Source organism: Antechinus flavipes, chromosome 4, assembly GCF_016432865.1.
Source record: "Antechinus flavipes isolate AdamAnt ecotype Samford, QLD, Australia chromosome 4, AdamAnt_v2, whole genome shotgun sequence".
In the NCBI taxonomy this organism is placed as follows: Eukaryota; Metazoa; Chordata; class Mammalia; order Dasyuromorphia; family Dasyuridae; genus Antechinus; species Antechinus flavipes.
The window spans coordinates 6,171,533-6,198,406 of record NC_067401.1 but is presented as its reverse complement, the minus strand read 5'-3'; the positions used below and the strand labels follow the sequence as shown (position 1 = coordinate 6,198,406).

Genomic DNA, 26,874 nt, shown 5'->3' with positions numbered 1-26,874 from the left:
GATTCCAAAATACAGAAATGACAAGTATTTCAGGCCTGGGGAGCAGCTACCATAAAGACACAAAGTGTGTGGAGGAGGGAGTAAGATATAAGATATACACACTATATCTACATCAAAGGAAATATACCCAAAGAGAGCTGACATAGCCATCGGAGAGTAGGATAGGATTTAGTGAGTATAACTAAAAATAATAGGTAAATTAAGTTGATTATTTATTGAACAATATAACAAAATATACACACATATATGTATATACATATAAAAATATACATTTGATATATATGTAAGTATATATTTTGGTACATTGTTCAAATGTACATACACATATACATATATATGTCATATTTTTGAATTTTCTGTAATTCTAGTCTATCTAAATGCCAAAATCTATCACTTCACCCAGTCTCTCATCATCCCTTTGAGACAATCACCACTTCTAATCAAATCACTTAAAATCACACAGATGCTCTTTTAGCCACTCAAAATGTAGATGATGAAGCTCACCATTACAATATGATTTTAAGCTTGAGCATACTCCCTGTTATCATAACTGAGCCACAGGAGCCCCTTCACCACAAAGAGGAGTGACTCAGACCTCTCCCATTTCAAGGCTGCTTCAGTATTTCCAGAAAATTATCTGCCCGAAATTAATGTTCCTAAAATGTCATAGCATAATGCCGCAGAGGTGTCATTGTGAGCACGTCGCATCGGATGCCGAATGTGGGGACTGCGGTCCGTGTGAGTGGGAAATTACCCGCAGACCCCTTGACACCGTGTATTAGCCCCTACTCTGAAGACACTGGACACCTTGCTCTGCAGTTACAGACCTGGCGCTCTCTGCCTCCAGGGAAATTTCCCACCCTTCTTCTCTGCACAACAAATTGAGGAAATGGCCATGCTTCCGCCCTGCCTCTTTTCTTCCTTTTCTTGTCATTTTTCTAAAGAGAGAAATGAAAGAAGAGGATTTTTTTTACCAGTTTTTCTATAGAGAAGCTGTCCTCTCTTGCCTTGGGCTTCCTTTCCTGGACTCCTGTCCATTCTTTCACTCATTGTACTGTTTTTATGACTGCCTCTTGCCTTTCTTTAACGGTCTTTTTCCTTCACTGTTTTTCTCCTTTTCTTCTTCCCCCTCTGGCCAAAATGTCTAGTCTACGAGCAAGGACTATTCTCTGCATCCTGAAGCCGGATGGTGGAGAGCTCAGTGGTCTAAGCACAGTGTGATGAATCGCAGGAATACAATTTCAACAAGCTCACCCTGGCTTGGCACAGTGCCCGGGACTGTTAGCGTCCCTTCTCTGCAGCCAAACAAACAGGAAAAACACTACTCCCCCTAATTTAACTGGCTACCATTTAAGTAAAATCAGTTAATTCCTGCAAAATGTGGTGCAATCTGGGCATTAATGTGGCTATATTGAAGCCGGCAAATTGGGGTCACTTTCATATGACCCCTAATGTCATGTTTACTGGCAATAAATGCTAGTCATAATGGTTGCTCCAGCATCCCTTCCTACTCGGGTGAAGGCAAAATTAACCAAGCTTCTATTCATTACATCCTCATTAAAGAGCTGGGCTAGCCAGAGCAATAATGAAAGCTTGTCATCATTACTGCGCTGTCCCCACCAACGCCATCTATCCCACTCTCAAGGACATCTCTGTCACACAGACACCATAAAAGGTGGCTAGTCCAACAATCCTGAAATCACAAGATGATTTATTTAAACAGAAAAACAAATTCTTCGTTTCCTTTCAGATTTTTAAACTTTCAAAATTTTCTTAGATTCTACGTATTATGTCTGTGTGTGTATAAATATAGATAACAGGTAAAATCTCCCAAGTATCTAACAGCCAAGGCTCACCCAAATTCACACTTGCTATTAAGAGAATGGGCAGTTAAAAAGGAATCAAAATACAGGAAACTCATTCACTGCACTTTTTATTATAGCTTCATGTCCCACTTAGAAAGGAATCATGTGAACATGCAAAGATTTTGAAACATCCATCCTTGTGACAAATGAAGACAGCCAAACTAATTTTCTTGGTGACCTTATCTAAATTAGTCAGAAAATATCAGTTAGGATTTATGACTAGTTACAATTAAGCCCTTTGATATCTTCTAATTAAACTGGTAAAGATTTATTCCTATATTATGTCTTTGATATTCCTTTAAAATTATAAAATGAAAATGATTGTTGCCCTCGGAACGGGACATATCTATTTATCCGACATTCTGGTCAGACGCTACCCTTCTGCCTGTGTCAGATTTGTAGTTTCTCCAAATTCCCATCTCCCTTAAATCTCTTGCTTATTTTTTAAGCCCACAAGATCCATCAGAGAGAGAAAATGCTATTTATGCCAAACAAAGAAGGCTAATATTTCACCTTCTGGGTCATTTTTTTAAATGGTTAATTCTTTAGAGCTTTTCCAACATCCACCGCTGAGAGGTGGCAAATTGGAATCTAGAAGACTGTCAGAATCAGATCTGCTGTAAGTGTCTGACCTCTCCCAACAAGCCACATCCTGGATGGCTTATACCAAAGCAGCCCCTTCTTGGAAACGTCACATTTTTTGTCTTTTTTTGTAAGATTTTTCAAGGAAAGTGTCCCATCTTCTAGGAGTCCCTGACCCGTGACATTTCTAGGTTTTCTCTGCGTGTGTTGTATTCTCTGGGAATCTTTTAGCAGAATGCACTTTAGAACAAGATCTTTTCCCATTTATTAGCCCTCTTTTCTCCCCACAGGTGAGTTTTGTTACCTGGGAACCACACTCCGCCACATATCGATAGAACCAATGCCGTCCCTCTCTGATGTGAGACAGCTCATCACCTTGTATGGGATTCTCCCATTAGGTAAAAAAGAAAGGAAATTGACTTGGGGACCAGGTCCAGTGATTCTCTTCCTTCATATGTAAATATGTATGTCTACACATGCATGCACTTGCCCGTCCCTCGCTTCCACAATGCTTGACTGATTGCTGTCAAAAGCCCTTTGCAGCAAATCTGTTTTCCAATTAAGTGTTGGGAGGGAAGGCAGGGTTTCATTTCAGCAGCGCATAAAAGGCCCACAAAAGCCATTGACAAGTATTCCATTTCCAGGCCATCCCTGTTTACATGGTAACCCATTTTGAGCCGCGAGACATAAAGGAAATCACTGGGGAAAGGTAATAAACCAAACAGGCACCAGGGCTGAAAATTAATGAAATTGGGGAAAGGGCGAGGGCGTCCGCTCGCAAGAAAGCTGCGGTTATCGGGGGCTAAAGAACGGGAGCACTGAGGAATGAGTCAAAGTCCGCCTGGAATGCCGAAGCAACGTTCGTTAACTACTTTGCAAGCTTTCAGTGCCCTCCTCTGTAATTGTTAAATGTCATTTTCTAGGGTTTTAGACTCAGGGGACTGAGGACAGGTTACAGATTGGCCTTGGGTGGGACCGATATTTTCCGTAACGTGCCTCATGCATCTCCGAAATACTTTTATGTAATAATGGCTTTAATTGGGGGTGTTGGGACATTTATCAATGTGACAAAGGTGGTGCCGGGGCCTTGGCCAGCCCTGACCTGTGGCAAGATGAATTTGGGTGGCGGGTGTGTCCTTGATGAAAGGCAGTAGAAAGAACATTCACTCTCTCTAGAGTAAGAAGCCCTGGATAAATCCCACCTCAGTCACTTACCTGTGCAATCACTTGGGGTAAATTGCTTTACCGTTACCAAATGGGCCTCCATGTATTGCTCATATTTTAAATGAAGGTGTTGGACTAGAAGGCTTTTAGTCCTTGCAGCTCCAGATCTATGAGTCTCTGGCCCTTCAGTGAGAATTCCCGCTTTAGCCATGAGAACGACATGTCATTCTCCCTTTGATTTGATCCTGGAGATAATTTTCAGAAAATGTCTTTGACTTGAGAAAGAACACAGGATATAACTTTTCACTTTTTGTCCTCAGAAGCAAATGGAACCTTGAGTTAAAATAATTATAAGTAAAAATAGTAATAATGTGTCCTCCCAGAATTCCCATGGCAACACACTAAATGATAAGCAGTATGAGAACAGTCCATGAGTGTCTATTAACCAAAAGAGGATGGCAGTTTTTATGGTCTCAGCTTTTGAACGCAAGTCGGTGCTTGGTATTTTTAACCAATGTTTATTTTTTATGTTTCTGATGTATTTGTAATTCATGCAGTTAAAAGATGTATATAAGTAAACTTTGGGGCATCCAGATTAAGTTTTCTTGGCTGAAGAGTTAATCCTGTTATTAAAATGAGTGGGTCTATTGGTCACAGTTTAAAAGACAGATAGCACAAGTCCATGCATCCTATCACATTGTCAGGACTGACAAAATAACCCTTGCTTGAACTAATAAAGTTCATTGGATGTTGGTGAGCTGATAGACACTCGGGAGTGCGCTTCCCATAAGAGCTGCCTGTGGAAAACCACTTGAGACTGGCCTTACTAGTCCCCAAACCACCAAAACGGACTCCCAAGGTCTCCTGTCTCTTTCAATAGAGAAAATCTTTCCAGTACATCTCTGGGGGAAAAAAAAGAAAGTTGGTTATAAAACCATTCATGTATAACTACTGGTATTATTCAATGGTCTGTGGCTTTAAGAAATCTTCAGGACATCTAAGCAAGATGAAGTAAAAATGGTCCAAGAGCTTTTATGGATGGAAGCTGATCAACCACCAGAACAAAAGTACCCAAGTAGTACATTAAAAAACAACTCTTCCATCCTGCAGCAGACCTGTGATCTCATTGATCAGTAAGTCCTCTAGTGAGGAAGATGGAAACTCATCCAGCCCTTCTCATCCTGCGCCACTTTTGCCCATTTCTTTCCATAAATCCTCCCTTTTTAGGTGGGGTTGGAAAGGAGGGAAGAGACAAGCCAGGATGCAACAATAGGGGCTATCCATCTCTTCTTCCTCACTCTCCCTTATAGGAATGGCCCATTTTCTTCTACTAGCTACATTTCTTTGATAATGTCTTTGATGTCATATTGTGTGTGTGTGTGTGTGCGCGCGCGCGCGCGCATGTGCGTGTGTGGGTGAGAGAGAGAGAGAGACAAAGAGAGACAGAGACAGAGAGACAGAGAGAGACAGAGACAGAGACAGAGACAGAAACAGATAGTGAGAGAAACAGAGAGAAGCAGAAAGATTGAGATTTATCACTGATTACTTGTTGTAACTTCCACTGGAATGGCTCACAATTTAAATTCTTCTGGGGTTGTGATAATCCATAAATCACAAGGGGCAATGGGGAGAAGTTTGTAAAATAAATGTGGGCTCTTTTGAGACTACTCAGTAACTGAGGTCCACTAGCTTTCTATCCGTGTTATATATCATTATGAATAAGAAAGAATGACTGTTTGTACAGGGAACTCCCAGATGAGGAAACTCCCTCCACTCAACACAGATCAACTCCTTTCTTATAACTTAGAGTCTTCCAGAGTTTCCTAGAAAACCAGACTAGAACACTAAATTTCAAATGACTTGCATCCCGTGTATCGAAGAGGTTAGCTCACGTGTACCTGACTTCAAAGCTATTCTCTATACAATCTGACGTAACAAATGTTATCCTATCATCGAAGTATTATGAACACCGGTCTGAGTACCAAGATGGCTTAGAGTGAATAAAACATTTATGTTCAAGACCCTGTTCTAAGTGGGAGGTCAGAGAATGTAAAGATGGTCCAGACAGAACTCTTGCCCTCAAGGGAGCTCTCAGTCAGTGGATGAGGGCAGGCCGGAATATGAGAAGAGCAGAAAGGGCCAAGGGCCGTAAGATAAAGGAGTCTTATTGAAGACATTTTCTGAAGCTAACTTCAGAATCCCTTCAGATCAAAAATCTCTTAATATGAGTAAAAAAATATAGATGAAGCTCCTATTGACGATTTTTAAAGCTGTATCACATTTGGGCAAATCATTCAACACACCTAAATTTCAGTTTTCTCCTAAAAATATGGTTTAATCAGCTGCTGGAATTGCTTATGGGTTAGACCTATAATTCCTTAAACCTCTGACTCTAATAACTCAAGGTATATACCTGATAAAGGCAGAGAAGTGACAAAGAGCCTGCAGAGATGCTGAATCCAGACCAGAAATTGCATGGGGCCATAGCAAACCATGGAATTGCCTTTGTGCTCATATTCAGGGATGTCCTCCCTGTGTCTCCCCACCACATACACACAAATATTGCCCCAAGATACTTTGAACAAGATAAGGCCTTTCTCACACCAATACAGTAAAGAAAGGTTTACAAAGCACTGCCCTTTTTGAAAAATTATTTAGTATTTTATTTTTTTCCTCAATCACATGTAAAACAATTTTAAGCTTCATTTTTAAAAATTTTGAGTTCCAAATGCTCTCCCTCCCTTCCTAAATCCTCCCACACTTTGAGAAATCCAGGAATTGGATAAAGGTTGTACATGGAGCACTGTCCTTGAAACGAAAAGGCTCCCTTCAGTTTACAGAAGGAACTCAGAGAGGTGCAACCTAGCTAATATTCAAGGCTGGATTTGAATGCAGATCTCATATCTTAAGATCAGCTCTCTCCCTATTAGGTGATGTTGCCTCCTGATCCCACTTGGTTTCTTTATCCTATGGGTGCTCACCACCCCAGATACTCTAATCCATCTTTAGCAAAATACTTTTTTATGGTTCTTTTTTTAAAGCTTTTTATTTTCAAAATATGTACATAGTTTTCAACATTCCCCCTTGCAAAACCTTGTGTTCCAATTTTTTCTCCCTTTCTTCTCCCTTCTTCCCCTTCGACACAAGTAATCCATTATATGTTAAATACATGCAATTTTTCTATACATATTTCCACAATTATCATAGCAATATACTTTTATTTTAATTCATTTCCTATTTATTTGGGTTGAAAGTTGGAAAACAGAGACTTAATGCTCGTATTTTGTTCATAATAGCAAATCTGGAGTCAGAAGACATGGGTCCCACCTTATGACCCTGAGCAAGGCGTTAACCTGTCTCAGCTCAGTTCCCCTTTCAGCTTGGAATCCATGGTCCTAAGATCACGGAGGTACCAACTAAGCTCAGATTTCTCCATCTGATGCACCTGAAAAAGGCTCATGAAGCCCGCGGGCTGAGGGGAAACGAGTTTGAGACAAGCTTTGGGCAGTGAATCTGTGGGAGAGAAGTGGGGCTCCCCAAGATTATGGTCTGGGGAGCAAATCCAACTGAACGATGCTGATGTTTGCAGCAAAAGCCAAACCCGGGCGCTTGTGACCCCCTGCAGGTTCTCAGACGGTGCACGAGAAGGCCCCGTTGGTGAAGACGCTGCTCTTGGCCGGGCCCTCTGGGGTGGGCAAGAAGATGCTGGTCCACGCCATCTGCACCGAGACCGGAGCCAACCTCTTTAATCTGTCTTCAACCAACATCGCTGGGAAGTACCCGGGCAAGAGCGGCCTCCAGCTGATGATCCACATGGTCATGAAGGTACGCACCAGGGCCCTCAGAATGCCGCCCTTTTCCCCAGCCAGACTCCAAGCAAAGGGGGTTACTTCCTTTCTAATAGATTTCCTCTGGCGTAGGAACGTGCATTTCCCTTCAATGTCCATATTTTATTCTTCAGAGAACCATATGGCTAATGGAAGGGTCCAGGATTTGTTAAAGATTTACTATGTGCCAAGCACTGGGCTGTCTGCCAGGGAGACAAGTACAAAACCAAGGCGTTCTCTTCTCTCCAGGAACTCACATCTAAGGGGGAGACGACATAAAATAGAGAGTTTGTGGTCAAGTTCGTGGAAGACAAGGAACCTTGGGGAGGAATAGAACGTTATAGCGTTCCCCAAAAAAGAACAATGAGTTCGGGGGTCGGAGTGGGATGAGGCTTTGGGCCGTTTCCAATAGAAGTTAGGGACCTGAAATGTGTCAATACGATGATGCTTATGGAGAGATAGTGTGGCTCAGTGGCTGGAGAAGCTGGCCTTGGAGCCAAGTAGAAGGAGTCCAGTTCTACTACATGTTCGCAGGCAGATCAGAGAATCTCTCCCAAACTATTACTTGAGATTCTAAGAGTTCATATTTACCTGGCACCTTAAGGTTTGCAAAAAGTGCTTTGCATGTATTATTATCTCTGATCTTCAGAACAACTCAGTGCGGTGACTGCTATTCTTATCCCCACTTTACATATGAAGAAACTGAGGCTGAGAGATTAATTATGAGAGTAAATGTCTGAGGCAGAATTGGAACTCCCGTCTCCCAAGGGCTAGATCCAGTGCTTTCTGCACCTAGTTAGTTACCTCTACAGAAGGTTACTTAGATCGAGGCTCCAAAGCAGGGATTATTATGTTTTTAATTTGTTTTACCTTAAGTTCTCCTTCAACCCATGTTTCTAGATCCGTTTTAAATATCTTTTTGCTTTTGCCTGTCCTAATGAAAACTGAAATCGCTTCTTTCTCCTTTGAACTCACTTCTCTTCTAGAACCCAAGAATTAGAAAATGGTCAGGAACCTAATTATGGAAATGCGGGAACTGAGGCCCATAGAGATGATGTGTTTTAGCATTATAGAAGGGATATTGGAGGGCATCTGGTCCAACCCCTCATTTACCAAGGGCTCCACCACCTTTCAAGGAGACTAAAAAGCCTGAATCTCTATAAGGTAAAAGGGAGGACAGGGCACTGGCCCCATCAGGGTCAGGAGAGTTTGGAAACTGACTGAAGCTTTTATTTAGCACCTACTGTTTGCCAGATCCTCTTCTCATGTCCAGTCTCGCAAAGACAAAGGCAGTATAAGCCTTGCCCTGGAGGCGCCTCCGTTCTGTAGAGGTAGAATGTGTCCTCAGATCAGACACACAAGTAAACAAAGGGGATTGGGCTGGCCCTGCCATCGGGACGATCGGAATGGCCAACGGGCTGGGTTACCTGGTCTCCAAGATCCCTTTTATCTATAAAGTGAAGAACCTATGAAGCCACAGTGAGGGAATAGAGAAAAAAAACTAATCCCATTGAGGGGGAAACTCTCCCATCCAGTCCCAGAACCAGAAGGAGGGAGATCCAGGGCTGACCTTTCTAGAAGCGTCCTGCCTGCAAGGTGACCCACAGCTCATCTCCTCGCCTTCTTAGGAGGACAGCCAGGAGTTCTCTGGGGGTGCCGGCCCCCTTTGCCAGCCAGGAGAGGGATGGGGGCAGAGGGCTCTCTGGGCTGAGCTCTGCCTCCCAGTGCCAGGCTACAAGCAAACACACTGAGTTTAATTGTTGGCCCATGAGAGCCTCCAGCTTCAGAAATCCACGTTGACCCAGTTAAGACTGGGCAGGCAGCCCCCCCCCTCATCCCCAGACCTGGGCAGGCAGCCCCCCTCATCCCCAATCCTGGGCAGCCAGCCCCCCCTCATCCCCAGACCTGGGCAGGCAGCCCCCCTCATCCCCAGACCTGGGCAGGCAGCCCCCCTCATCCCCAATCCTGGGCAGCCAGCCCCCCCTCATCCCCAATCCTGGGCAGGCAGCCCCCCTCATCCCCAGACCTGGGCAGGCAGCCCCCCTCATCCCCAATCCTGGGCAGGCAGTCCCCCTCATCCCCAGACCTGGGCAGGCAGCCCCCCTCATCCCCAATCCTGGGCAGCCAGCCCCCCCTCATCCCCAGACCTGGGCAGGCAGCCCCCCTCATCCCCAGACCTGTGTAGGCAGCCCCCCTCATCCCCAATCCTGGGCAGGCAGCCCCCCCCTCATCCCCAGACCTGGGCAGGCAGCCCCCCTCATTCCCAATCCTAGGCAGGCAGCCCCCCTCATCCCCAGACCTGGGCAGGCAGCCCCCCTCATCCCCAGACCTGGGCAGGCAGCCCCCCCTCATCCCCAGGCCTCCCTGGAGGGCAGCAGGTGGGCACAGGACCCCGACTTGCCTGACTTTAAGCAGGTCACCTCGCTCCGCCCTCCCCCCAAAGCAGGACACCCAGAGTCCTCAGCAGCAAAGCACCTGATTCGCAGAACGAAAGAGCCCTCTGCCGGCCACCAGAGCAAACTGCCCGGAACCACTTCTCACACCATTTCAATTAGGAATTAATTATGTCAAGTGCATTTAATTATCCATGGCCTCAAACTACCCATAGATAATTCACATGGAGGGCTTTTGAGCGACAAGCCTTCTGCTGGTGCTCTGAGAATCATGGGAACGAGCCCCAGCGGAGGCCGGGGGCCCCGGGGCCTGTGGGAAAGCTGGGGGGCAAGAGACTGTGGGGAGGCCTGAGATTGAGCAGGGATGTTGTCACCGGGGCAGCCCAGGTCAGCAGGTGGGTCTAACTCAGAGAAACTCAAGTCCACCAGCTTGGGGGAGACCATGAAGGGGAACTGGATCTCGAACAGGAGACCCGAGTTCAAATCCAGCAAGTCCCAAGGCTCCGAGATGGCATTTGATGTCCTGGCCTTTGGCAAGTGCTCTCTCTTTTATGCCTCCCCTAAGTGGGCCCCAGTTTCCTCCTCGGGTCGGACCACGTGCCCACTGACAGCTTTCAATCTGGCAGGAAGAAAACTCATGGACTCCCAGAAGCCAAAGAATCATAGGACTTATGCAGCCCCGGAGGGGACCCTAGAGGCCCCTGAACACGTCCTCCTAACATGACAGGTGGGAATGGAGGCCCAGAGAAGGGAAGCAGCTTTCCCGGGATCACACAGCTGGGCTCAGAGGCAGGATTTGAATCTGAGCCTCTCGGGGTCTGTAGGAGTCAGTGCTGTATAAACACAAGGCCTTATTCGGGTACCTGGACCTCCACAGGTAGAGGAAAAGTGGTCCCAAGGGTCAGGCTTAATTCTTGCAAATGCCCTCAGTATGACTCATACTGTTACTGGTGGGTGAGATCCTCCTGCAGGCTCACCAGGGAACCCTTGGTCTGCCAGAAAGCAGTTTTGAAACAACAGCTTGGCAGAGTCTGTGGCCAAGCAAGGCACACGGGATACAAGGATAATTAAAACTTGATCCCTGCTCACACTGGAAAGACTTCCTTTCTTCCTCCTCGTTTCCTCCCTCCTTCCTTTTTTCTTTTTTTCTTCCTTCTTTCCTTGTCTTTCATTTTTCCTTCTTTCCTTTCTCTTTCTTTCCTTCCTTCCTTTCTTCTTTCCCTTACTCCCTCCTGTCATTTTTTCTTTTCTTCATTTCTTTCTTCCTTCCTTTCTTCTTTCCTTTTTTCCCTTCCTCCCTCCTTCCCTCCCTTCCTTCTTTCTTTCCTTCCTTTCTTCTTTTCCTTCCTTCCTTCTTTCCGTAGAAGGGAGGATGAACGCTTAGAATCTCACAGCTCACTAGGAAAGGCAGCCACATAGGAGATAAATATAGCATGAATTAGAATGAGTGACAGCATGAGGCTGTGGCTGGAAAGCCTGTCTCAGTGTCTGGAAAGCCTGGCTTCAAGTCCTTCCTTTGACACATCCCAGCCACATGACCTGGACACACCGAGTAAGCTTCAGTGCCCCAAAGCAGCCCTCTGATCAATCAATCCCTGACAAAAATGAAACTGTCCATTTTCGGAAGGCAGGGAGCTCCTATTTTATAGAAGACAACATGTACATGCATAAGCAGGTGGAGGAGAAATACAGCATAAATACAAACTATATGGAGGTAGCAAGAGAGCCAGGATACTGCTGTGCCAGTCGGAGGTTGGGACAAGAAGGAGACAGAGCAAGGGAGAACAAAAGACAGAGACAGGGTGGAACGTGAGAAGGAGCAAGAGGGAGAATGCATGAGCTGTAAGAGTTCTGTGAGTCTTAGAGTGTGGAGGGGATGGTCCAGTGAGTCCCGGGCCTAAGAACCCATGAACAACAAATGAAGGGAAATCTCTGGGTGACCTTCATGCGGAGCTTGAATCTGAGCCCACTTCTGTTCACCAGCAGTCCTTGCTTCAGGCATCCCAGAGAGAATGAGAATCACTGAAGAGTGTTACGTAAGGATCTGACCAAGTCCAATGTACGTTTTGATAGCATTGGAGAGGTCAGAGCCTGGAGCCCTCTCAGTAGTCCAGGCAGGAGGTGATGAGGGATTAAACTGGGCTAGTGGACTCGGGTTTGAAGAGGACCAGGTGGAAGCTGTGGTGACAGTTCTTAAATCTGGGTCTTGAGAAGCTCAAGGGGAAACTCAAGGATGTTGAAGGATGATGAAATCAAAGATGAGGCCCTTTTGACTCCAAAGCCCTGATAGTGCAAGGCTTTTTATCCTTCCTGGAAAAATGGAAATTGAGGCAGGATGACATATGGTTGAGAGGATTTGAAACTAGTCAGTCTGTAGACAAGCATTTATTGGGAGCCTCCCATGTGCTAAGCACTGAGGATACAAAAAGAAGCAAAGGACAGTTCCTGCTTCAAGGGACTCACCATTGAAAGAAAACTGAGTCAGTGACCAACGCATAGTGGGAATTAGTGACTAGAATCTATGTCAAACTGGAAAGAAAGCCCACAGAGTTCTATTAAATATTCTTGTTAACAACATTGACAAAGTCATAGATTGTTAGTTTATCCATTTGGGAATACTGGGATCCAAAAAATATCGATCTAAGTAAGTTAAAAGGTCTAGACTCGGGTTAAAAACTTTAGTTGCAGAAGGACAGCAGAGAAATGACACCTCATTGAACCTCATGGACTCCCCTGAAGGTATTTAAATGAGAAGTCTGCTGGTCTCATCTTGCTCAAAGACAGCTGAGAGAAAGGAACACAAAGTTCCAAGTTACACCCCTGCTCCCATACCTAGCCAATACGAAACACAACCAGCTTTCATTACAGTTACTGTGGGACAGCTAATCCGGTAAAAAAGAGAGAAGCCGGCCTCAAAAAGGGTCTGTTTTGTGCACTTGGTAGTTAATGTATGACTCTTTGGGATCCATCCAACCCTTGAATGAAAAGAAAGCAAATGTGGATCCCAGATTCAGTTGTTTTTACAATGAATTTCCTTCCCCCTTTGGAGATGGAAGCTGTTGCCAATTTTTTTCAACAGCAGGACAACTGAAAAGGCCCCTTTTTAAGAAGGTCATAAATTTAAAGCCGGAAGGAGCATTGGAGGCCACCTAGTCCAGTCCCTTTGTTTGACAGAAAAAGAAACTGAGACCTAAGGAAATGCAGATACTCCTAGACACTTAGGTAATAAGAAGCAGAATCCAGGTCCTCTGCTCCCTCTTTATTTGAATTCTCATATCCCCTTATCAATTCTGTGACCCTCGAAAGCTTTTCCCCATCCTCAGTTTCCTTATCTCCTAAGTGAGCAGGTCAGAATTGCTGGCCGCTAAGAACCCTTCTTGTGCTCATAGTCTTCCCATGATTCCATCCTTCCTCTAAATACTTTGGCCAGTGAAAGAAGGGTCCTTCATGAGCCTTGGCTTGGAAAAGAGCACATCTAAGTGGCCCCTTGTTCCTGCCTATTAAGAGATGGCTTCCCTTAGGACTCCCCCAGCAGAGATCAAAGTCCTAAAGAAGCTAATAGCAAAGAAGGTCAGGAAGGGCCCATGGAGGCCTCCAGACCCTGGAGCTATCTTGTTTCCCATTGTCCTATTAGATGGCTTCTAAAGGATGTTTCCTAGAAGCTCTTCACTGAGCCTTCCAGCCAGGGGTCCCCATCATGGAGGGGGCAGGGACAGGCTCTAACAAACTAAACAAACAAAGATCCTCCTCGAAACAAAGCCCTTCCATCTGGGGATGGCTGAGGAGGGCTCACGCCTGGGCTTTTTCCCAGCTGAGTTTTTAGGGGCTTAATCCCCAGCAGCAAAGTGTCCTGCTGCTAGCTCAGCCTGCCTCAGAGACTGATCTGAAATGCGAATTCATCCCCCAAATAACCCGTCACCAGAACTACAGTCAGCATCTGTCTACAATGGGCGAGCAACAAGCTTTGGATTTTTCAAAAATTAAAATACAGTAAGAAAGCCTGAAGCGAGATCTGGAGCTCAGCCATTTCTAGGCCATCCTCAGAAAAAAAAATAATCCCAAAGAAGATAATGCCATGATCTGTCAGTCCTAGATTAGTCCCAGGAAAAGAAAAACTCTATGGTTATAGGATGTAAGCTGTTCCCTCCTTCCCAGGCCTCAGTTTCCAACAAGGGGATCTGCGATCTCCCCAGCTCCAACAGCAAACTGCCAAATTAAACGAATTCAACCTTAGTTTCAAAACCTATGTCCAAATGTCCTCTTAATGCAGAATTGGCCACTCATCCTGTTCTCCCAGTTCCAACAAGTGATGATCATCATATATACCTTTATTTTAAATTCAAGAAAATGGAGTCCAGGTGCCTGGGTGATTTGTGAAAAATCTCCTTGCACTGGGAGGAGCTTTGGATCTCACTTTGGAAACCCTGGGTTCTAAGGTTCTAAGTCCAGGTGCCTAGGTGATTTGTGAAAAATCTCCTTGTACTGGAAGGAGCCTTGGATCTCACCTTGGAAAGCCTGGGTTCTAAGGTTCTAACCCTAAGCTGTCACTGACTACCTGTATGTCCATTGTCAAGTGGTTGATCCTTCCTGGGCCTCTTTCCTCATCTGTAAAATGAGAGACACGGGCTGGATGGTCCCTAAAGTCCCTTCTAGCTTTAAATCTATGATCTTATGGCTTTATTCCTGATTAATCCTCGATACCCTCTGGTTGTGCAACAGCACTAATCTTTGCTCCAGAAGTTAAATATTAAGGCAAATGCCCCCTTTCCTCCCCACAATCAATGGAGAAAACATTTTCTGCTTTAAGAATGGGAAAAGTTCTCCATTTCAAGCCAGAGGCCCTGGACTGCCGCTCTAACTTTTTACAAGCTGTTTAATGTTTGGCAAATCCCCCTCCTCACCCCCACCTTCAGAAGGAAGGTGTTGAACCAGGTGATCTCTCAGTCCTGCCCAGCTCAGCTCTAAGTCCCAAGGATCTCATGTCTAGAGGGGCTTCGCCAAAGCATCTCGGGAACAACTGAAACTTGCCGCTCAGATTGGGCTTTTCTTTTTAATCTAATAAACTATCAGTCCCCATGCGGTCCGGGGCTGACCATCATGCCAAAAATGAGCTCCTAAAGGCGGCCAAAATAAAGCAACATAATCCAGGGACCGGCGCAAACCAAATGGAGCCTGTGGGGGTCTCCCGTAGCCCCCCAGCTTGCTCTCCTCCGGGCCATACCACCTCATCAGCTAAGTGCGATTTAACTGGGAGAACACGGAAGTTGCAAAGGGCGTGGCGGCTCTCTCTCTGCAGACACTCCTGGGTGGTATGGGCCGGGCGGGCGGCCGAAGCCCACCGGCGGTACCTAGGCCGCATGAGCGCCCATCCAAGGTGTGCTCCCATCTCCAGTTCCTTTCTCAGTCCTTGCTCATCTCCCGCGTCCAGGACACAGCTGGGGAACCGGACCCCTTCTTCCCCCACCCAGGGGCCCTGCCATCACCTCCTGGGGGGCACTATCTCCCGGCAAGCTTTCCATTCGTTTCAGGAGCATGAAAAACAATGCTCTGGCGGCTCCCACTCCATTTGATTCTGGCTAATGAGGGAGACGCAGCCGAGATGGCGTCTTTGCCACAGTTTCACACAAAGCCCCAAGTTGCTGGAAAAGGAGAAAGAAAGAGCGGACTCTCTGCCTCTCCGGGCTTTGAAGGGACTCTTCCATGTGTGGTCATTATTTTTACCGGAGCTATAAATCACGGCGCGACATTTAGCCAAGTACCGCCATTAAGCCTCCTCCATGTCCGGAGGCGCCCACACAGTCTCTCCAGCAGGGTTCAAGTCAGCAAAGAAAAGCCTGGTTGCACAGGGAATATAAAGTCTCGGATCTCTTTATGCTGAAGAAGGCGGTGTTTCTGTGGGTGAACAAACCTGAATAAACGAGAACGGGAAGGAGAACGTAATTCATCTGCAGGGGAAGAGCCTCAGCGTCCCATTCATCTCCAGCGGAACCGCCTTTTCCTGGGGGCTCTGAGGTTGGGGCTGCAGATGAGCAGGGGGGAGCCACCCTCTGGGCAGAATTGCTAAACCTTTCATGATGCTTGCCTGGGAGAGAAAGTGTGAAGTTGTGAGGGAAAGCTGGCCCAGCACATCCCCAAGGAGGCTGTTCCCAGAAGGCAGTGGGGTTCTGTGATTGGGGGCAATCCAATGATTTGAGGCTTTACACCTCAGTTCTGCCCCTTTGCCTGAGTGACCTTAAGCAAATCATCTAACTTGTTTATCGGAGACTGAGATGACAGATTAAGAGCTGGAAGGGACCTTAGAAGTCATGGAGTTCAACCCTTCGATTTTACAGAGGAGAAAACGCAGAATGGGTGGGAGAAAACGCCCAACGGGTGGGTAAGGGACCTCTCTAAGGTCACACGCCAGCAAGTGTCTGAGGTGGGAGTGGAGTTTGAACTTGGCTCTTCCTGACTGCAAGGCTAGCACTTTATATCTCTGGGGATTTGGCCTAAATGATTTAAGAAACCTTTCAACTCTGCATCTCTGGAGTTGGTGCCTCTGATCACCCATCTCCAGTTCTCCCTGGTTCTCCATTCTCCTAGAAAATGAAAGCATAGACCAATAATAATAAATCTGAATCACAAACCTCCCTGAACCTGTCTTTTCCCCTGTAAAAATCAGTGGGTATGAGAGCATGATGTTTAACATCTCCCGTCCTAGGTTAAGGTCTGTGATCCCATGACATTCTTCTTACCACACTCGAAACACGTCAGTCAGGGCCCTCACCATGTGCCAGGTCCTGTCCTGATCTCTGGGGGCTCGTGAGCATTTGACACGCCGGCTCAGGGTCACTGGAAGTCCTGGCACTGTCCCAGAAAATCCCACACCGTCTAGAGTGGGTGCTCAAAAGTCTTCGTTTAGTAGCAAATGTATGTCCAAGAAGAGGGAAACAGAGCAGATGCTCCCACTGAATCTGTTGCTCTCCTCCTCTCAGGTGGCTCGGCTGCTACAACCGTCGGTGGTCTGGATCGGGGACACTGAGAAAACCTTCTACAAAAAAGTTCCAAAGATCGAAAAAGAGGTGACAGCCCATTGCTCCCGGTTACTTTCTCACTCTTGATTCTGTCCCTGACCCCAAGGAAGGCCTTCTCAAGTACCGTGGGCCCCACGGCTTCCTTTTCTGTCAAGGTCTGCGGGAAGGGCGCAGTCTGGGCTGGCAACATCTCAGGAGGAGGCTTAGCTGGGTTTGAGACAAGTCACAGGAAACGAAGGTCATGAGTCTGAGACAGTGGGAGCAATCCTGCATTCAGTCAGAGGTCCTGGGTGGAAGTGTCTGTCACTGTATCACCTTGGATGAGGCTCTTGTCTCTGGCCTGTTTCCTCCTCTGCCAAATGAAAGGGTTGGCCGAGAGCTGATAATAGCCAGCATTTATATCTCACTTTAAGGTCTGCAGAGTGCTCAACAAATGGTACTTCAGTGGATGACTTTAAGATCCTTCCTATGTGATCTAAAGCACACAGGAACCCAGCAGTGACCCAGGAGGGAAATGAAGCCCCGAGGGGAAAAGGGTTAATGAGTGGAAGCAAATCCTTTAGAGAATTATCTGATGGACTTGAGGAAAAGAGCAGCAAGAAAGCATTTATTAGGACAAGGGCTTCATTTCGTTAGTAACAATAGGCACCAGGCCCTGAGGATCCGCCCTGTCTTTAAAGGCACCTCCAGGGAGCAATTGTTTCCTTCCTCCTTTTCTCCCCTTTTGCAGCCCCCCCCATGGTCCCTGCGACTTCCCCCTGCCAATCACCAGTACATTTCCCACAAGTTTTTTTGTTATTTTTTTTTTAAGGCAGCTCCCCGTGATTGTTATTCCGCATCAATTTGCACCACAGCAAATAGTGGTTAGCTAGGAATTTCTGATTAAATTCATAAGGGTTTTAATCACCGTGAGCTCTTATGTTTTATACATCACTTTGAGCAGGTAGGGATGATTTGGATAGAGTGAAAGCTCCATCCTTTCTTCTCCTAAATGATCACTGATTGCCCTATCATTTCAGAAACTGTTTAGAAGCCTCGTTTATTACTCGGCACGGAAATGGCAATTGGCTCCCTCTCGTGGCTGAGTGCTCCGTTAAAAGCAACTCCTTCCCATGTTTCTGAAATGCCCGGAGCAACAATGATTGGGAGCAATTAATCAATCAACCAGCATTGTGCCTCCTCAGGGCCAGGAGCTCTCCTAGGTGCTGAGGAACAAGGTTGAAGCAGTCCGGAGAAATTTGGTGGAGATTTTAGCCATTTTACTCATCTGCATCCAGCAAAGGTTTCAGTAAAGAGAGCCCCTGCTGTACTCACTCACCAGGCCATGAATCTAGAGGGAGAGGAACTGAGTGTCAACGTTTGCGCATTTATTCATCACTTAACAACTTCAGTTTGCTCACCCTTAAAAAATGAAAGGCTTGGACTCCGTGACCTCCAAGGTTCCTTCCAGTTCTAGAACTGTGGTCTGATAAGAGAGGAAATCAACATATTTAAAGGGCTTTCCCCTTGAGGGAGATTTAAAAAGTTTCTCTTGGTCCCAAAGGACAAAACTATGATCAATGGACTTGGAGTCCGGCAGGTTTGACTTCTATCAGTCTCAGAAACTTACCTATATGACCCCAGGCAAGTTACTTAATTTATATGCCTTGGTTTCCTCATCATTAGTTTACTTAAAAGGATAATAGGACAACCTCTCACGTGGTTGTAAGGATCAAATGAGATATTATATGTAAAATGCTTTGGAAAACTTCAAGGGATATGTAATTGCTAATTTATTATCATTGAGGAGAAGTAGAAAAGAAGCCAATTTAGATTAGATGTCAGGAAAACCTTGCGAACAGTGAGAGCTGTCCCAAAGAGGAATGGGCTGAAATTAGGAAAAAATGAGTTCTCCTTCCTTGGAGGTCTTCCAGTACAGGCTGATTGGCCACCTGTTGGGGATGGCGTGGAAAGGACTCATGGTGGGAGATAAGGACTTGAGGGCTCTCTGAGAGGACTCTGAGATTCGGGAGCTCAGTCTCCCTCCTCATTCTCAGAGCTCTGTTGTCACTCCAGCCTCCCCTTCTGGGAGCTGGTCAGTGGTTTTTCATATGCCAAATGCTGCAAGCTAATCGGTGCCTGCATTTTCCACCCCATTACACTCTGTGACTTCATCTACCAAAAGCCATCCCGACACTTCAGCCTTGGTGTGCCATGCAGCAAGAGGACAGCTGCGCTGGCCATCATCATCATCATCATAGGGAGTTAATGGCACTAAAGCAAATTGGAATTGCCTTGCAAAGGCTTGCCCTCATTAGCAATAGGCTACATTCACATGGCTGGGCCAGTTCTGGGGCAATGACTTGAAAAGTTGCCCAGAAGTAGTGATAAGGAGAAGGAAGGGGATATAAATTGAATGTGTCGATGTGCCTGTGGCCACATAAATAATAGATGGGTCCAAATCAAGATTGGGACGAGCCCAAGCATAGGAAGACCTCCGACTGAACCCACCTTTCATTTCCTAATCCCCTGCTAATGGGAGCATTTACACACACACACACACACACACACACACACACACACACCATGATAAAGACTTTGGAGCAGTGTTAGTGATCCAAATAACAGCCTAAGAATTTTAAATTTTTTCTACCCAGATAAGAGATTAGAGTGGGGGGAAAGAGAAAGTTCTCCATCACAAGAAACCTATACTTAAAATCCTTGTGATTATTTTGTATTGTGGTCCCCATCCACGTATCTCTGGAATCTGTGATCTTGTTAGAAAGGTAGATAAACAGATGGATTGATGGATAGTAAGTAATATACAACCTCTCTCTGAAAAATTCAGCATACTTTCCATTAACAAATGGATGACAGAGGCAAAAATTATATGCTATTGGAAGTCTGACACATAGCCTATGTCTGTTTATTCTGGAGACAGATTCTAGGACACCCAGACTGAGCCAGAAAAGTCTCAGCTGGTCCATAAGTGATTCTAATAGATCCCTAGAATATCAAAGTTGCATCTAAGCTGTAGTAACATGTTCCTTAAATTGGTTTAGTTTTCTTATAGGTTGGGCATGGAATAATAGAAAGGATGAAAGATTTGAAGTCATGGATTCAATCCCAAAAACTCTTTGTGAATTTGGGTGAGACACCTTCCTCAGTTTGCTCATCTGTAAAATGAAGGGTTTTAGCTAGACCATGTTTCCAGTTCTAAGTATATATCCCAAGATTTCAAGATTCCTGAATTTCTAGAGCTGACCATAAATTAGGCAGATCTACTCTTAAGGGAATTGGGGTCAAGAAATTTTGGTTATTTTTTCAGAAGAATTCATTCACTCCATGGCTTTAAAGAAAGTGTAGAGACAAATGATCCCATGGTAGCTGAGTAAAACACTGAACTTGGACTGATCAGATCTGAATTTGGATCTCAGCTCTGCCACTTCTTATTAGTGTGACCTTTGGCAAATCACTTAATGCTTCTATGAGGCTTGAGTCTTTACCCTATGACCATTAAGGTCTTTTTCAGCTCCAGATTTTGGCTCCCATTAAAGAAGTAGGATTCACATCTTAGAATTAGGTACCTTGGAGAGTGTTTAGTCCAATTTCAGATCTTATTGAGTAGGAAGACCACTTAGTCAAACTGATGGTTTAGCAAAAAGAAAAAGAGAAAGCAGCTCTCCCATGGTGATCCAGCTGGTCAGGGCCAGGGCCAGGACTTGAAGCTGGGGGTTCTTATCTACACTGTCCCAGTCAAACATCAGAGATGAATGTAACAAGATGCATTTCCTGTTGCATTAAGAAAACATCCAGACCTTGGTTTAATCACAATTTTAACATTGTCCAGATTAATATAACAACAGAGAGTAGCAAAGTAAGTTGAATTCCCAGCTAATTTCACTGTCTCTTTAAGAGCAAGGCTGCAAAGATAAGCTATCCCTTCTTTGTCAGGAGTGGGTCAGGTGCCACCTCAAATCCTATCCACCAAGTGCTTTCCAAGTATAAAATTAGTGTTGTTTGCGTTATTTAATTTATTCGAATAAAAATGAATGAGCCAATTACATTATAATGTAATCCAAGAGATCGGCTGAAAAGGTAACCAATGATTGCTCTGTGGGGGTACTCATTTCTCTCTGCTGAAGAATAGCAGAAATTACATTAGAGCATCTTGGTAAATGAGTCACTCTCACCTTCCCGAGCCCTGCTGTGGCTGCGGTGGAAGCCCAGTTGTGGTGCTGGGAGGGGACTAAAGCTCATCTTCACCACTGGCTCACCCACAAGTTTTTAGCTTCTGGGGGGTTCAATTTTTCCACTTTGTTCTGGGAGGCCTTGATTCCTGCTAAAATGACCCATACACACTAAAGGAACCTGTGACTGACTTTGTCATTCTGGACGCTGAATTCTGGGTTCTCTATGGAAGTGGACAGAATTTCAAATTGATATGCCTATAAATCAGAATGGAATTATTCATCAAAGGGAGCTATCAAACAAAATCAGAAATGAAGGGTTTTAAGGGTCATTAAGCAGCAAATGCCAAAATGTGGGATCTTAATAACCAAAGAACCTTGACAGTATATCTAGTATCCATGCCCTTCTTTCACCATAAGTAAGCTTAGATTGTCTAGTGGAAAGAGGCTTGGATTTTAATCCAGAGAAGCAGAATTCCCATCCTGAAAGTTCAGAAACCATCTTTTACTTAATAGGCTTCAGTTTCCTGGTCTATAAAATGGGGAGGTTGGATTTGATGTCCTTTAACTCCTAGAGCCCAGTGAATGTTCCCAAACTGTTTCCCTCATATTCATATGTAGACCTGCTAATACTCCTAAAGGGATTTTAAGTATAATCTAGAACATAAGATTTAGTTGCTTCCTGGAACACACATTTGTCTTGACTCTTTCTAAAATCTGAGCAATGAACTTTCTCTGAAAGGGAAACAAAGACAAAAACTGTAGATTGTGCCTAGAAGAGACCCCCTCAAAGTCATAACAGGCTCTACACTTAACAAAGCTGACATAAGGGAAAACTGACTTTTTAAATGTAAATGTGGGAATCAGTGAGTAAATCAGCCACCCAACCATCCCACCAACTTAACCAACAGAATACTACTCATCAAAAAGCTTTAGAATTGGGTGAAATGGGGTAACCCGACATTCAAACTGGTCAAAGAGATTTGGTTCTGCCATTTGGGACTGAGCATTAGGGCCTCTGACAACTTAGTGGGTTTCTACCAGCCAGACGGTGCAAAGGAAGAGAGGGGAGGAGAATGTGTTGGCCACCTCCCCTGCTGCGCTCCTCAGCTTGTCTAGTCCAGAGAAAGACTCTGGGGACTTCAGAGGGATTGGGGATTTGGAGTTTTTTACTGGTGCCCTCAGTAAAGCAGTTGTCTAGCTTTAGGAGTCAAGGGAATCTATAGCATCATATGTGTTTATGGGGCTATTAATGAATCATAGATCAAAGAACTGGAAGATGCCTCAGAGACCTTCTAGGCCCGCTCCCTCATTTGACAGACCCACAAAGGGGAAATGACAAATGGAAGATCATAAGACCATAGACTTAAATCTGGATGGGATCTTGGAAGCTGCCTGATCCAACACTTCATTTTGCAGAGAAGGAAAGTGAAACTCAGAGAGATTCAGTAGTTTGTACAAAGTCACACAGTAAGTGGCAGAGGAAGGATTTAAACCATTCATTACATACGTACTTTATTTTAATTTCACTTTTATTTTTTTCTTAATTTACATGGAAACAAAAATGTTAACATTTGTGGGATTTTTTTTTAAATTTTGAATTCCAAATTGTCTTCATCCTCTCCCTCTCCAGCAATTTGTTTTTATTACATATGTGTCACTTTTATAACTTTAAAATTAGAAGGCATCTTACACAGCTTCTGGTCTGATTTCCTCATTTTAGAAAAGAGGAATCATGTCAAAATATAAACCCCTTGAGGACTGGGCAACTATCTCTGATTAGTTCCAGAAATGGACCATAGAGATATTAGATCAGGACACCAAACACACTGCAAGGTCATATGTTTATTCTCCCTAGGACATGGTAAAAAAAATTTTTTTTCTCATTCTATCCATTCACTCTTTCTTCCCTGTTCTCCCTTGTCTTTTTCTCCTATTTCTCATCATTTCATTTTGCTTCAAATCAATATGTGCAGTAAGTGCCTACTATGCACAAGACCATGTGATACAATGAAGAGGGATCTAGAGTCGGGGGTCCAGAACAAGTCCCAACTCTGACAAACTGACCGTGTAACTCTGGACAAGCTAATTTACCTCTCATTTCTCTAGGCAACTCTTGAAGGTCCTAGAAAAGGTGTTGCTTTGCTTTGGGAGAGGGGATTTACTCATCATATGGACCCTAGAGGGATGAAAGTCACATGTTTGGTCCCACCTACTTTCCCTCCAAAACTGTGTAAATTATAGTATTTATTGATGGGGTGTAGGAAGAGATTGCAGACATAGATCCTGGCTCCAATGAATGTAAACCCATCGAAGTGAAGTGAAGGCCCTCAGAACTTCTGGGTGCCCTGAGGTGCTCCCTAGGGTAGAAGGCACCCCACATCATGCTGGGTGGGAGTATCATCAAAGGCTGGGCTTCAAATCCCAATGAAAAAAGTGAATTTTGACCCCATGAAGATCTGTCCATTCAACATCTTCCTCACCTATCACTAAGCCTTAGGGGTAAGGCGGTCACTTAGAATGACATTTCATGGCTGTTGACCTTGAAAGCCACCTGAGATATACCCAGTCTTGTCATTAGGGTCACCATAAATACCACCTGGCTGGGGCCGAGGACAGTGCTGACTCCAGTTACCATGCGTCAGTGATGAGGGCAGTTAATGAACTTTCAAACACCCCCAAAGGCATCCCCAGACACTTCTCAGGCCACTGGATGATTTCTCTGTATGTAGCATGCACAGAAGGTTGCCTAAGCAAGGACCTTGGAAGCCACCCAGTCCAATCCATGCCCAAAGTGGAATACCAATTACAACATATCTAATAAGCTTTGAGACTTCCAGGTGCCAGGATTCAGAGTCCGCAGCAAACTCTCCCATATTCACCTCCACACAACCAGAAAATAGCACACTTCCTGGAACAGAAGAACCCAAGAAACTTAGAAGATTGCCAGGAAAGGTTTGTCTCACTTAGGTAAAAGGTAAAAGGAGAGTGCAGTCTAGGAGTGGAAGCAAGCCAGCAGCAAGCCCCACCTCAGTAAACCAGAATCTCTACGACAGTGGAGCAGGCAAACGCCAACATCAGGAGCCTCCAAGTGCCCCAGCATAGCCAGGGGAATGGGCAGGCTCCAGCTCTGAGAGCTTCACCATGGTCCTGGACAAAAAGGCAGCCACCAGTGACCAGAACACGAGTGCTTTAGCCTAGCCCTGAGGGAGGCAGAAACACTCCCCCAGATTCAGGCAAACCAGGACTAGGACCCTGGCTCAGCACAGGTAAGCTGCCAGATCCTTACAACCACCAGCAGTGCCAGCTTCCCCCCAGCCACACACTTCAGACCAGACCTGAGATTTCCCTGTGGACCTCGAGGCAACATAAGTGCAGCACCAGGTAAACAACCAGGCCTGCAGCCCCTGGAACAATAAACCTGAGATAATGCCCCTTCCACCCCAAGAACGAGAGCTCAAATTTAAAAGATAGGGGAAAGGTCAAAAAAGGAGCAAAAACAACAACAACAAAAAACGGATCATACAATGTCATTATGGTGACAGGGAAGATGAAGATACAAATTTATACAGGAACAATAATGTCAAAACACCTACGGGCAAAGCCCCAAAGAAAAAAGAGAAGTGGTCTTTGGCCCAAAAAAGAGTTCCAAAGAGAGCTTAAAAGTCATATGAGAGAAGTAGAAGAAAAATTGGGAAAAAGAAATGAGAGAGATAAAAAAAATTATAGAGTCAAGAACTTGGAAAAGGAAAACATTTGCTTAAAAAGTACAATTGGTCGAATGGAAAAGGAAATACAAATTCTAACTGAGGAAAACTTAAAAGTTAGAATTGGACACACAATCATTAATAACTGTGAGAAATCAAGAATCAATCAGAAATTTCAAAAGAATGAAAAATAAAAGGTAAAATACATCAAAGGAAAATCAACTGACCTGGAAAATAGATCTAGGAGAGACAAGGTCAGAATCATTGGATTTCTTGAAAACCATGACCTCTAGACATCATCTTTTAAGGAATTATTAAGGAAAATCACCCTGATATCCTGGAACCACAGGGCAGAATAGGCATTGAAGGAATCTACTGATCAGGAAAGAGATCCCAAAATAAAGACTCCATGGAACATTAAAAAAAAAATTCAGAACTATGAGGTCAAAGAAAAATTACTGCAAGTGGCTAGAAAGAAACAATTTAAATATAGGGGAACCACAATTGGGATTGTGCAAGACTAAGGAATAACATCACTAAAGGATCAGAGCTCATGAAATATGAGATTCCAGATGGCATAGGGGCTAGGAATACAACAAAGAATCACCTGAAGTATTATGCCTAATACTTCAAAGGGGGAAAATACTTTTCCAACGAAATAGAAGGATTTCAGACTTTCAAAAAGGATTAAATAAAAAATTTGATCTCTAATATCAAGACCCAAGAGAAGTTTAAAAAGGGGGAAAGGAGAAAGAGAACACAAGGGATTCAATAGGGCTGAACTGTTTATATCCCTACATGATGATGCTTTTAATTCTTAAAAATTGTACCACAAATAGAAGAAATATACATAGAGGGTATGGGAATGAGGTGAATTTGAGGGAATGAGATTCAAAAACAATTAAGAAATGAGAGGAATACATAGGGTACAGAAGGAAGGGAGAAATAGAATGGTGTAAATTATTTCATATGAAGAGATGTGAAAAACATTATAATGGAAGGAAAGATGGGAGGGTAGGTGATGAGTATTGCTTGTATATTTCTCTTATTAGAATTTGCTCAAAGAGGGGATGATATACACAACCAATTGAAGATAGAAAACTATATTACCCAACAAGGAAGTAGGAAGGAAGAGTAAAGGGAGGTAACACACAGGAAGACTGGGGGGAAGGAGTAGATAGAAGCAAAACACTGTTTTGATTTTATTAAATTAAAAAGCTTCTGCATAAACACAGTGGAACCAAAATTAGAAGGAAAGCGGAAAGTCAGGGAAAACGCTCTACAATGTCTTTGATAAAGGACTGATTTCTTAAATTATAAAGAATTGAATCAAAGCCATTCCCCAGTTGATAAGTGATCAAAGGATATTAAACAGGCAATTTTCAGATGTTAAAATCAAAGTCATCTATAGGTATATGAAGAAGTGATCTAAATCCCTTTTGATTAGAGAAATGCAAATTAAAACAATACCACATCATCCCTATCAGATTGGCTAATATGACAAAAAATGATAAATGTTGGAGAAGGATATGGGAAAATTGAGACTCTTAAAGCACTGTTGGTGGAGTTAGGAACTGATCCAACCATTCTGGAAAGCAATTTAGAACGATATCCAAAGGACTTTAAAACTGTGTGTACCCTTTGATCCAGCAACACTACTAGTTCTGTAGCACAAAGAGATTGTTTAAAAAAAAAATACGTGTGCAAAAATATAGCAGCCCCTTTCATGGTGGCAAAATATTGGGACTTGAGGGGTTGCCCAAAAGTGAACAAATTGTGGCATATGAATGTAATGTAATGTAATTTTAATAGGCAATAAAAATATTGAACAAGCAAATTTCCAAAAAGACTGAACAGACGTGTACCAAGTGACCAACTGAAGCTAAGTAAGAAAGAAAAACAAAACATTGTACTCAGTATCAGCAATATTGTGGGATGACTAACTATGAATGATTACTCAGCTCCTCTCAGCAGTACGATGATCCAAGACAAGTACAAAAGACTCATGAAAGAAAATGATAAAGAACTGATAGACCTTGAATGTAGATCGAAGCATATTTTTTCACTTTATTCTTTTTTCATGTTTTTTTCCCTTCTGATCTGTTTCAGAACTGTGACTAATATGGAAATATGTTTTTACATGTATAACCTATA

At 44.2% G+C, this 26,874-nt stretch overlaps 1 protein-coding gene across 3 annotated transcripts in view; it reads left to right on the top strand.

Moving 5' to 3' along the window:
- IQCA1 (IQ motif containing with AAA domain 1) overlaps positions 1–26,874 on the top strand; it is a 191,007-nt gene that overhangs the window by 149,057 nt on the left and 15,076 nt on the right. For all 3 annotated transcript variants that reach the window (XM_051999120.1, XM_051999121.1, XM_051999122.1), the window contains 3 exons: positions 2,738–2,845; positions 7,237–7,436; positions 16,806–16,892. In XM_051999120.1, the coding sequence (XP_051855080.1) occupies positions 2,738–2,845; positions 7,237–7,436; positions 16,806–16,892 (395 nt within the window). The remainder of the gene's footprint in view (positions 1–2,737; positions 2,846–7,236; positions 7,437–16,805; positions 16,893–26,874) is intronic.